Below are 13,399 nucleotides of genomic sequence, written 5' to 3'. Positions count from 1 at the left end.
ACGGGAATGTATAAAAGGCACTCTATGCCTGATTTTTAGAAGTGCCCGCGAAGAATGTTCTGGTGGATGGCCCGATGCTGACCGCCAAGGCCAAATAGTTGGCCGCTGCACTCAGTAAAACAACTTCGCCGACAACACTGCGTGGATTCACGGATTAAAAAAATTAGGCAGCGCTACAACATTGTTAGCAAAGCCATTTCTGGCGAAAGTGAAGCTTTCAGCAGCCAGCACATCCAGCTGTCAATGACCAAGGAGTGGCCGGAAATCTCCGTGAAGTTTTCTGCTGAGGAGATCTTCAATGTCTGGCGAGATGTGAAGACAGGCACAGTGATAAACTGCTTCCACAAGACAGGCTTCGAGATGGCTTAACTTGCGGAAACTGGTGAAGAAGACGACGACGAGCACATAGAAGACGCGTTTTGAGAGTTGTAGTTTCGCTTCCCCCAGTAGTTCCACACGAAGTGTCTGCGGACGATTTTGAGACAGCGGACTGCAATGTCCAAAACTGTTGCGAGCCTTGCTGATGAGGACATAGTAGCTGCGGTCGCAGGGACCAAGGATGTCCAGGCCGACAGCTCACGTGACGATGGAGGATCGTCCGGACAAGGCACTGGCTACACGCGCAAACTGAGCCGCTAAAGTGGCGGCAGTGTTCGGCGTCATTCGCCGTTGTATCGGCCACATGAACGGAACCGAGCTGTTGCACCTTGACAGCCTCGATAAGATCGTGACTAGCGCCTTAAACATTTCAAAAATGAAGAAACACGCCAAGATAAGCAATTTTTATCACGCAAATAAATCATTTTATTGCGGCGTGTGTGTGAAATTATTTGTTATTCTTGAATGCGCCTATTGTAGATGATGATCGAATAGAGGTGAGCTCTCGGGGCCTGTATTTTTTATATCGAATTTTTCATATATCGAACTAATTTGTGATCCCCTTCGAGTTCGCTATATCCATGTTCGACTGTATTTGTTATATTTTTTCGGTGATTTCACTTTGAGACCTTGTTACCGCAGTCAGTATTGTGTATTTGTCTACTATGTACATTTGCACAGATCCTGCACGTGTTCGAATGCTTGCACTTGTAGGGGTGTTGATATCCTTGTAAAGTTGTTTGCACAGCGTGGTGTACCTGTCTTGCACAAAAGCTGTATTTCATAGTCACAACTATTGAGCGGTAGGTGGCGTCGTGTTCGCGAGTGTTAATCACCACTATCATCATCATGGTTAAAAGACAGTGCCGGCAGTGCGCAACAAATAAGCTGGTCTTTTTGGCGGGTGGCGGTTGACACGAATGGTTGTCTCTCGCATGGGTCCCCGATAAGCGGCACCGCGGGCTGCGTGCCGGGGGCCCTCGTAGTAAGTCAAGCGTCAGCGACGCCGTCTAGAGTGTGTTCTTGTGCTTGTTATGTTGTTGAGTGTTGTTTAATATTGTATAAGGATGTCTTAGCATGTTGATTACGGTTGATGATATAATGATTGAGCTGATGATATTGCCACATGGTTTGCTTGGGTGAGATCAAAGAGTGAAAGAGGACAAAGACGATCTCTCTGAGCCGCTGCTTGGCTAGTCGACTCAACGAGCCCATTGTATCAAGTTTGTCGTGAGTAACGTGACAAGACTGGTGGAGGTGCTGGGTACAACGTCTCACGATCCACCCGATGCTCAAGACTCCGCCCAGCAGTCGGAACACAAGCCCTGCACCCATAGACACTCCTGTTCATAGAATAAGCCGCCGCCAATGAGGCCTACTGCCTCAGACACCAACCACTGACGCAGCGACTATGACTTCGGCACAAGATCCCGTGCAAGCTTCGATACCTTCCACGCTGATCTACTGCACCGTCCAAAACCCCCTCATGCCTAGCCCCTTTCACGGAGAGCAGCATGAAGATGTTGACTGGCTGAGTGAGTTCGAACGTGTCGCAGCGATCAATTACTAGGATGCTGCCGCGAAGCTCCAGAACATGTACACTTGCCTAAAAGACAGTGCCAAGACGTAGTTTTTGAACAGGGATGATGTCCTGACATCTTGGCGCGAGTTCCAGCGTCGCCTCCTGGAGACCGACAGGAGTCCCGACCGCCGCGAACGGGCGGAGCGTGCACTACAATCACGCATCCAGATGCCCAACGAGACCGTCTCGATGTACGTCGAGGACATGACACGGCTTTTCAAGCGAGCAGATCCTGCTATGGCAGAAGAAAAAAAGTTGTGCCACAACATGCGTGGTGTGAAGGAACAACTTTTTGGTGGTTTGGTGCGTAGTCCCCCCAAAAGTGTTGCTGAGTTCCTTACTGAAGCGGCAACAATGGAGCGAGTACTGCACCAACGGTCTGCCCTGTTTGACCATCAAGTGAATGCTGCCTCAACTCCCGAAATTTTCGCCACCTTTGGGAGCAAGAGCCCCGAATGGATTCGTGACATCATCCGGTCTGTCGTTCGGGAAGAAATGAAAAAGATGTACGGGACAAGGCAAATCGATGTTGGTTGTATCACCAGTGTCATCCGTGACGAGGTCCAGCAGGTGCTGCACGCCCATCGTTTTCCGCCCATGTCGGTTGATCCGGAAACGGCTCCTGTGTCTACTGACAGTCACCGTCGTACATAAGCGGAAGCCTTGCGATCTGCCACGCCTCTTTCTGATCAAGGAGTCCCGACCAAGACAGTGCCGCACGTCCCGACCCAGACAGTGCCGCACGTCCCGACCCAGACAGTGCCGCACGTCCCAATCCAGACAATGCCATACGTCCCGCTCCAGACAATGATTCCGTCAGTCGCAATTCAGTCAGCGCACGTTGATTTGGACATCGATAGTCGCCATGCACCGACGCGCAAGTCTGATCTTTGGCGTACGCCAGACAGACGACCCCTCTGCTATCATTGCGGTGAGGCTGGTCACATTTACCGCGAATGCCCATACCGGCAATTTGGACTGCGCGGATTTTCCGTCAATTCCTGCCTCGTTTTTCGCGACTGTTCGCGTCAGCTGATTATCCGCATGGACTTCTTTCGGAAATACGGTGCCATCATAAATCTCTGTGAGCGCATCGTGACCTTCTCGACTCAAGGCGCAGCAGATCGAGACGCTGATAACTGCCGCTGACCTGCGCTGCGTGTTGCTGACGACAGTGTGACGCTGCCACCTCGAGCAACTGTTCCCATTGAAGTCACTTGTGAAGACTCCCAAGATGGCGACATGGAGGCTGAAAGCAAGCTATCACTTCTGCTGCTCCAAGGTGTATGCGCCGCCCGAAGTGTTGTGTGCGTCTGTGACGGGCAGTCAACGATACTAGTTACGAACTTCAATTACGAGCACCGGCATCATTTCCGCGGAACCACCCTAGCTTACGGAGACCCTGTTGCCGACGTCACGGAGTGCTTCGCGTCCGAGGAAACGCATGAGGATGAGGAATTTCTAGACCACATCGACATTAATTCGACGCTGTCAGACGAGACAAAGGCTGCACTTCATGACCTTTTAAGGAAGTTTCGATCTTGCTTCGCCTCTGCTTCTAAAGTCCGTCAAACACACCTCACGAAACATCGAATTATTACCGACGATGACGTCCGCCCCATCCGGCAGCAGCCTTATCGCGTTTCTGCCAAAGAACGCGAGGCTATTCAGACACAAGTAAAAGAGATGCTCGATGACGGGATTATTCAACCATCCAGCAGCGCTTGGTCCTCGCCAGTCGTTCTAGTGAAGAAAAAAGACGGAACGCTGCGATTCTGTATTGACTACAGGAAGCTTAATAGCGTCACAAAAAAAGACGTCTACCTGTTTCCACGAGTCGACGACTCTCTCGACAGGTTACGACGCACGAAGTATTTTTCGTCTATCGATCTAAAGAGTGGCTACTGGCAAATTGAAGGGGATGAACAAGACCGAGAAAAAAACGCATTTGTGACTCCAGACAGACTTTACGAATTCTGAGTTTTCCCTTCGGCCCCTGTTCTGCACCAGCCACTTTTCAGAGGATGATGGACACAGTTCTCGCTGGCTTGAAGTGGCAAAGCTGCTTTGTCTACCTCGATGATGTGGTTATCTTTTCCGAGAGCTTCAAAGAACATCTGAAGCGTCTTAGAAAGGTTCTGGAAGCCATTCGCACAGCTGAACTCACGCTGAAACCTCAAAAATGCCATTTCGCCTATGAAGAGCTGTAATTTCTGGTACATGTCATTAGTGCGGATGGAGTGCGACCTGATCCAGACAAAACTGCTGCTGTCGCCGCCTTCCCTGTTCCATCAGATAAAAGAGCAGTACGCCGTTTCCTCGGCTCGTGCACGTATTATCGCCGATTTATCGCCAACTTCTCGAAGAAAGCTGAACCTCTTACGCGACTCACCCGAGATGACGTGCCTTTTACTTGGGGCGCAGAACAAGATACAGCGTTCACAGAGTTACGACAGAGAATGCAAACAGCCCCTGTTCTTGCCCACTTTGATGAGGACGCTGCTACAGAAATTCATACAGATGCCAGCAACGTCGAACTTGGCGCTGTCCTTGTACAATGACACGGTGGCGTAGAACATGTAATAGCTTACGCCAGTCGTACTCTTTCTCGAGCCGAGACCAACTATTCTACATCGGAAAAAGAATGCCTCACAGTCGTGTGGGCGATGACCAAATTTCGGCCTTACCTCTACGGTCGTCCCTTCAAAGTGGTGACTGACCACCACTCGCTCTGCTGGCTGGCAAATCTCAGAGATCCATCCGGCCGTCTCGCACGGTGGAGTTTGCGTTTGCAGGAGTTCGATATTATGATTGTGTACAGGTCAGGGTGCAAACATGAAGACGCCGGCGCGCTTTCTCGAGCACCTGTGGGGAACGCTGTCAGGGGCTCCAAAGATGAAGATGCCTTTCTCGGAGCAGTTAGCGACTCCGAATTTATGCCAAAGCAGCGGGCACACGACGAATTACGCCCAGTCATTGATTCCCTGGAAGGCCGCAACTTTCAGGTCCCTCAACACATTGCTCGCGAACTGTCCTCTTTTTGTCTAAGAAGAGGCATTCTTTACAAGAAAAACGCCCGTGGTAGCGACAAAGCCTTCCTACTCGTTGTTCTTGCCGACATGCGTGATGAGATCCTCTTTGCGTGCCACGACGAGCCCACGTCAGGACATTTGGGCTATTCGCGAACTCTCGCCAGAGTACGCCAATATTATTACTGGCCGAGACTATCAACTAGTGTACATCGATATGTGAAAGGCTGCCGTGAGTGCCAGCGCCGCAGGACTCCGCCTGTGAGACCCGCGGGCCTGCTCCAGACGATCGCACCACCACGGACACCGTTTGACCTCGTGGGGATGGACCTTCTCAGGCCCTTCCCTTTGTCGTCCTCTGGGAACAAATGAATTATAGTTGCGACAGATTATCTTACTCGTTATGCTGAAACAAAAGCGTTACCCCGTGGCACGGCCTCGGAAGTCGCGCAGTTCTTCGTGCACCAAATCGTCCAACAGCATGGTGCCCCGTCATGCGTGATTACGGACAGAGGGACGTCGTTTACAGCACGAATGATGGAGGACATTTTTAAACTGAGCTGCGCAAGTCATCGAAAAACAAGGGCTTATCACCCGCAATCCAATGGACTGACAGAGAAACTTAACAAGACCATAGCGGACATGCTGTCAATGTACGTGGACGTACAACACAAAACCTGGGACAAGATTCTTCCATACATCACGTTTGCTTACAATAGGGCAACGCAAGAAACAACGCGATTTCCGCCTTTCCGACTTGTTTACGGACGCAACGTGCGAACCATGCTCGATGCTATGCTTCCGTTCGACCGAAGCAGTGAACTTGCTCAAGACGCTGAGCAATACACTCAATACGCCGAAGAACCTCGTCAGCTAGCTCGCATAAACACCAGCCACCAACAAGATGCAGACGCACAACGTTACAACCTCCGCCATCGAAATGTCACCTACCACCCTGGGGACCGAGTGTGGGTGTGGATCCCTGTCCGGCGACCAGGCTTATCCGAAAAACTCCTAAGCCGTTATTTTGGACCGTACAAGGTTCTTAGACGAGTCACAAATGTTACCTACGAGGTATTTCCAGATGATGCAGCGTCTTCTCGTCGACAGCTTCGGCCCGAAACCGTGCATGTCGTTCGGCTGAAGCCCTACTTCACACAGTAGCTCTTGTGGTTTCACGTGCTACGACATGCCGTGACTTTGCGTTGCTGCTGCTGTTTGTGTTCTCCTGTGTTTTTATGCGTGTTCTTGTTGCGCTTGGCACAAGCGTTAACAAAACTTCCTCATTTGCGCTGCGAGTACTGGCTCTCTCTCTCTTTTGGTTCTCTATATCTGCGTGTGTATGCCTTTATTTTTTTTTATTTACGAGCATCGAGTCGATGCTTTCAAAGGGGGAGGACTATTGCCACATGGTTTGCTTGGGTGAGATCGAAGAGTGAAAGAGGACAAAGATGATCTCTCTGAGCCGCTGCTTGGCTAGTCGACTCAACGAGCCCATTGTATCAAGTTTTTCGTGAGTAACGTGACAATATCGTCGTTTCTAAAAATAGTTAAATGTGGGTTTGGTTTGGTTGGTTCCAAACGCGTCTGCTGTGTTCGTGCACGCCAAGAGCATGATAGAGCTTGGCGATTCGAGACCCGACACGCTTCTCTCGACTTTCGCTCCGCTGTGACTTCATTGCAAACAAACCCACCTCCTTGTGTCCTCAGCTTGATCGCACTATGTCATAATGCAATAAAAATGTGGAGAGGGGGTTAAGCCGTGCTCGGCGAAAGCTGAAGCTGTAAGTCGAAGCTTTCACTGAAGCACCTCATGCTGATTTTTAGAACTGTTTTGTAATGATAGTTCTTAAACGAGACATACTTTTCTGTTCGTTTTGCCTCTGAAAACGAAGGCATGCAATTTGCGAACTCTCGATAATGGTTTTAACAAGATAGATTTGTTAGTATCATTTATTTACATTCTAAAATGATTGCCGGTTTGCTGTCAATAAATAATACTGTTCCCGCCGTGCGCTACTCATGGTGACAGAACAGATCGGCTTAGGCTTCCACGACTTAGCACTACCCCTTCTAGTACACTGTAACAGCACCCTGGAAACAACAGAAGCGAAATGCATGCCTGCTACCGCGTCAAAAAGTAGTACATAAATTTACTGATAATATCTCTATCTCTCTCGCAAACGTCCATAAAATATACTTGTAGTGTGACAGTGAGATTTTACACTGAACAAACGAATTGTCTCTCCCCAAATGTTTTTCTAAACGCTTCAATGATGCAAGCAAGCGAAACCAAAATCGGCTGCAAGCTGCCGTGCTACTTGCGGAGCAACACGAATTTGCGGAAACCGCCTCCGTAGCCTTCGCTACATTGTTAAGGGGCTTCACAGCACAACACGCATTGCTGTGAAGCAGCAATATAGAAAAAACTTCGCGTATTATTTGCACTTCCACTTTGCCACTGAAATTTTTGGGTTTTTGGTGTGGGTTATACGCGCAAAAATACGGTATCTTAAATTTCACAAGAAAGAAAAACCCTTCCTTGACTTCACAATTTCTCCAATTTAACGAAATAATTTTGAACAAAATCATTACTTTGCTAAATCAAGCTATATACAACTGTATATGAAATATGGGTTGGCCTTTCAAAGGGCAACATTAGCTCTATCTCTCTCTTTCTAAACCAAGCCTTTATACAAGGTTGCTCCCTACATCTGCAAAGGCCTTTTCCTCGAGTGCACCAGGCAGGCCTCCAGGGATGGGGGGCAGCCCTTGACCCGGAATGCTCCCAAGCCGGCTCTTCAGCTCTTCTCCAAAAAGGCTTGAACCTCCAAACAATGAGACGCCACCAGGTGGAGGCTTCTTCGGCACAATATGCTGTTGGAAGAACCAAACATATGTTCGATCACACTTATGGAGATAGCATTTCCTTATGCAGAAATCAAAGTAATGGATGCTGAGATAAAATTTCTGTAATATCATGCGGTTTAACTCGCAATTTGAGATCGGTTAAAAAAAAAAAAAAAAGGCGGACGTTGAAGAAAAGAAAAACATAAAAAGAACCAGAGAAAAAGCAGGAAGGTTAAGCAGGCACACTGGACTGACAAAGGGAGATGAGAGAGGAGGGAAGTCAGTAAGCGTGCTGACACGTATGTAGCAGTTGCACTATACAGAAGTCAAAGGCCTGTAATCCTCAAGAAGGCAAAAAAGTATACTTCCGGGAAATACTGGGTACTACGGCATTGATGCACTCATGTTACTACATTAGATTACTGCCTTATAAACAGAAATTATGAAAATTATGCCGTCAGTGTATACGTGCTGTCTGCATGATATATTCAAGTGGACATAAGGTGAACTGCCCGACATGTTTTAATTTCATTCACGAACAAGGCTCTAGTGTGGGAGCCGAAATGACTTTTTCTGTGTGTTTTCCACGTTTAATTTGGGTAAGCACAGTGCCTCCGTGTTTTTTACCAACCTTGTATACCGAACCTTGTCAACCTTGTATACCGAACAGACAGGCTTCCATCAAACTTAAAACTTCATGTTACTGCACATACTCGGTGGTTATCAATACCAATCTGGGAAAAAGCAGCACAAAATGACAGCGCTAAAGGAACACAGCACACTGGATGAGCACAAATTTTTTTAGCGATGCTCTTTTGGGCCTAGCCTTGTTGGCGTCCATCACACAGATTTGCAGAAGTGAAACAAAAAAATGTTTAAAAATGTACTAAGATCAATCATAATTGTGACACAGCAATATAAAAAACCTAGAATTACCAACCCTTCATACACCAGAACACAGAGAGTTTGGCGTGTGCTGCCATACTTAAGCACGGCGTCCCAATATCTGTTGCACGTGCGGCAAAGCAACACCCTGAACTGATATGCTAGCAGACACCCTGCAAATCGAATGCAAAACTTCCCATGCATAGTCAAGCTGTACCTTAATTGTTCCACACTTTTCCTCTCTCAGAAATTTGTGCTGCTTTCTTGTGAAACGTTGACCTTTCTCGGCATCCCGGAATATCTACGATACGTGCATTGTAGACTGCGGAAGCAACTTCATCAGACACGTACTATCACGATGCGATGGAAGAAAAACGTGAACAGTGGAAAGCAGAACTTTTGACTCAATGAACTGTGACATGCCTTTACTATCGCTGTAGGCAAAACTTTTACTTTCAGCCGGCATCTCCATAATTCTAGCATCTTGCTCAAAATTGCGCTCATGCACTGCATGTTGGCTAATCATGCCTGGCACTCTGATGACACACGCGGTGCAAAAGAGCCAGCCAGAGTAAAATTTTATAGTGTTATGGTGACAGCGGCTGAAAGCATTGATTTGCCAAATGAAAGCCAAAGCATGTCACAGTTCGACGAATACCCCTATCCCAAGGCAACTACCAAACCCCATTTACCTCCGTTCAGCATTCAACTCCCTAATGGAGCTTTATGAGAATGGAGCTGTGGCCATGCTATAAGGCAGGGGTTCTCAAAGGGGATTCTGCAGACCCTAAAAGTACCGAGGAGCCTCCTAGGAGTTCCACGAGCCACTAATAAATCTACGGAACCTCCATTATTCACGCCCGAACATCAACAAGCACATGTCAGTGCATAACAGAAACGTGCGATCTGCCCAATTAATCCCGCCAGCAGTTTGTAACTAGCCAGACTCTGAAAATGGGATGCGTGGTGGCTTAAATCTCGGGGACCTTACATCACCACCATGCGCATTTTGGCTACATAAAGATAGGCACGCCTATGCTCTGTGCCTCTTCTCGCTCGTTTGACCACCACCACAGTAGGCCCTGCACGCGCTGTGCTTAGGCCTCTAGACACAATTGTGCATCGTTCAACATTAGCAAGAAAGACAAACATAGAGCTTACTCCGAAAGCAGTACAGATTTTACTCCGAAAGCAGTACAGATTTTGAATATTGAAAATGAAAGAAGCTTACCGCAAGAGAGGGTTCTTTGGTATTTATTGTAGCTTAGAAAAGTTCCTTTGCACCCGCATGCACTCCTGCTGTAAAGCTTAGTACAAGTTTTTGACGGAAGCTGCATGAGGGAGAAACAGCGCTTTTGCTCTCGTCAAAACATTCCACCTTTCACATATATAGTCGCCCTTGAAGCAACGTCATGTTTATTTTATTTGGTGTGTGCATAAAACTAAAGCGAGAAACTATACTGTGCAAGTGTGCGATGTGTGGTGCGCGTTCGAAGTGTGCGCCTTTTTGCCAACAGAGAAATGTGTGCGCGAGCGGTGGCTAAAACGAAGACGATTACGTGAAAGTAATGTCGAGCGCGAGACCACGCGGCTCAAGGTATCGACGTGCAAGTGGCCCAATAGGGATTCGCCACGGAGATTTCAGGGGCCAATAACTTGTCAACACAGCAACCCAGAAAGTCCCAATGGAAAGCCGATAAGTCGACCCGAGGAGTGCGACACTTTAGGCAAGGAGGTGTCGGTTCGGGCAGAAGCAGGGTGGAGACAGTTCGCCAGCGTCACGGTCACGGTTTGCCCCGAGTGCCTGGCAGAGGCCAAGAGTCAGAGCGGCCAGCTTCGCTTACCCTGAAGCTTCATCAGTCTACGGAGCCAGCGGGAAGCTACCGGAGCCACCAGGTTCACTGTCTGGCGTTGTTAGCCTGAGTACTTGGCTGTGGCTCTTGGTCCGCGCGTCCGAGAAGAAGAGTGCCTGCTTTCGTCGGCCCTGTATTCAGCACCTACTTGCTCTGTCATGCTTACATCTGAGCGTCGCCTTGCTGTTCACCGAATTCTTGCGGTACCTACATTCCCGTGTTTCACCTCCTCTACGTAGATGAGACCCGCATAAGCTTCAAGCACTCACCGGTGAGACACTCTCGTGGTAGGACTCAACATGTGCGTTGCTTTTCGAGGTTTTTTTCTGTGTTGTATGTCTATTTTCATGTATTGTTTTTATGAAGTGAGAAAAAACAGAAAACAGCCTTGCCATTTCATTACGGACATAGACGTCACTGATGCAAAGAACTCCATCTAATTCAAACATTCTGAAGAACCCCATCACAATGGTACCCAATGTGGGGCGAGGCTTATTTATGTTCTTTCAAAAGGAACATAATTATGACACGGATTGAAGCGAGCCGAGCAGCATTGCTGACAGGCTAGGCCTAACCTTACACAAACTGAGACAGTGAACGCAAGAGGAGAAGGCGCGAGAAAGAGAATGGGCGCGAGAGGAGGAAGCACGCAGAAGAGAATGAATGCAAAAGCAGAAAGCTTGTGCGAGAGAATAACGCGCCGTCGAGCACGAGGAGCTACTCGAGCACGAAGAGAGCGATGCGCATGCACGTCGCGAGCTGGCAGAGCGCGATGCATGTGCTCGACAACATGAGGAGAAGCTGGCTCACGAGAAGGCTGCGTTAGAGAAAAAACTTTTGTCTCTATGCTTGCGTCTAGCATATGTCGAGACGCGTTGTGGTAAACGTGAAGTCATCTTAATGATGACTGAGTGTTCTGTGCCGTCGCAACTATGCTCTGAGCATACAAAGCTCACCTTTGAAGAAAAACAAGGCGATCGTGAATTCATATAGGCTGCTCGAAGGTGCGCCACCATGGCAGCTCTCACCCCAACATAAGTTGACTGCTCCAACCATTATTCCAGTTGGCTAACAAGAAACTAGGAAAGGCCTAGTTGAGCCATTGAAAGAGCAGAGGGACATTGAGGACAAGATACTAGACTATTCCTGCTCGAAGGTGCGCCAACATGACAGCTCTCACCCCAACATAAGTTGACTGCTCCAACCATTATTCCAGTTGGCTTATAAGAAACTAGGAAAGGCCTAGTTGAGCCATTAAAAGAGCAGGGGGACATTGAGGGCAAGATACTAGACTATTCCATAAAGAATAATTTGTGCTTAAGTGCCCCTTAGAGCCCTAGTACAGTTATTATCGAGGTAAGCTTGCCTTTGACCAGTCGTAGTGAAGGTGGCAAAAATAAAGAGCATAGCAAGGGGGAAATGACGACTAAAAAACTCAACTTAGAGTTTAGAAAGCATTGAAGCAGAAGGAAGCACGAAGTGTGTGCAAAGATCAAACGCAGAAAGTTTGCAGAATTGCCGCAAAGCACTATTCGAGCAGCAAAGAAGTTGGCGCGTCTTCTGTCGCGTCAGATGAGGAAGGACCTGCGTCGGTTGTGAACATGAGTGTGCGTCTGCCTTACCTGTCGAGAAAGCCTGTTGGTGTGATAGAAGGGATCACACAGGTGCATTCGCATCGGTGCTCGCTGTTCAAACATCTTCGTGCCAAAAGTAATCATGAGCATGCAAAGACTGCTTTTGCATCTAAAGAAAGCAAGGCGTCAGGGTTGATGGTTTAATCGAAGCTGTTTATTTGGAGGCGAAGACGTGCGTCTATGATGAATGTGGTAGAAAATCAGGTGGGATGTGACCGTTGTTTCGTGTGGGACGCTATAACCTGAGCGTTTAGCTTATTAACTGATTGCTGTTTTTGGCTTTTGTCTCAGGAAGGCGGACTAAAAATTTTGTTACTGAAGGCTTTGCCATGATACATGTGACATGAATTGTTAAATGTTTTTTACAGTATTTGAACCCTAGAGTTTTCTAAAATTAACCAGAGGGGACTCTGGCGCTGCGACCTTTCAGCGACCATGGGAATGATGGGTAGTAGTGCACGGATTTGCCTAGTCTTACTACTTGCGGCCGACGAATCGTACTTGTGGCTTTTTTTATTGCTGTGTTTCAGTTTGTTTCAAAGGAAAGAACTAACCCTTTGAACTTTGTGACCCAATTTGAAAAGGTAAACTTAAAAGAATAAATAAGGTGGTGAAGTGCAACCGCTGAACATTTGTTGATTTTTGTTTCACGAGAAAGCAGCTTCGAGCCACACAAACACACACGGAGCCAGAAGTACGAAAATTAGATGAATTCATGTACTACCAATCATTACATAGGCGTATCAGCCGGATGGCAAGGGGGGCCCCACTGAGAAAAGTTGAAGGGGCTGAGCCCCCCCCTTTTGGACAGTGGTCACTCTTGGCTACACGCTGGGGAAACCAACAATTAAGGCATAGTTTTCCATCACAACAGTAATCACCCAATTATATTTTTACAGGAAAAAAAGTTCTTACGAGGATATGCTAAAACAGTGAAATTTTTCCTACATTCCCGCTCCACTGTGATGATTTTCCTCGTATGTATATATATATATCACGACTGGGGAGTGAGGTAGGCTTGCCCCCCCCCCCCCCCCCTCCCCCACTCGTGAAAGAGTTGGTACGCCGCTGCATCATTCCCATGCTCGCTGAAGTGCCGTGGGTTGCAACTTCCTTAGACACTAGTGCCAGAGTTTCCTGTGGTGATATTTACAAAGCGCTACGATTTGAGCCATGTTTAAACTAAAC

The 13,399-nt window shown here is 47.9% G+C and overlaps 1 protein-coding gene across 11 annotated transcripts in view; it reads right to left on the bottom strand.

Moving 5' to 3' along the window:
- LOC119175608 (uncharacterized) overlaps positions 1 to 13,399 on the bottom strand; it is a 497,980-nt gene that overhangs the window by 155,727 nt on the left and 328,854 nt on the right. For all 11 annotated transcript variants that reach the window (XM_075881653.1, XM_075881644.1, XM_075881647.1 and 8 more), the window contains one exon: positions 7,702 to 7,866. In XM_075881653.1, coding sequence (XP_075737768.1) covers positions 7,702 to 7,866 — 165 coding nt within the window. The remainder of the gene's footprint in view (positions 1 to 7,701; positions 7,867 to 13,399) is intronic.

The sequence above is a fragment of the Rhipicephalus microplus genome, chromosome X (genome assembly GCF_043290135.1).
Source record: "Rhipicephalus microplus isolate Deutch F79 chromosome X, USDA_Rmic, whole genome shotgun sequence".
Lineage (NCBI taxonomy): Eukaryota > Metazoa > Arthropoda > Arachnida > Ixodida > Ixodidae > Rhipicephalus > Rhipicephalus microplus.
Note: the sequence above shows the minus strand (reverse complement) of the source record. Positions and strands in the feature narration are given on the sequence as shown.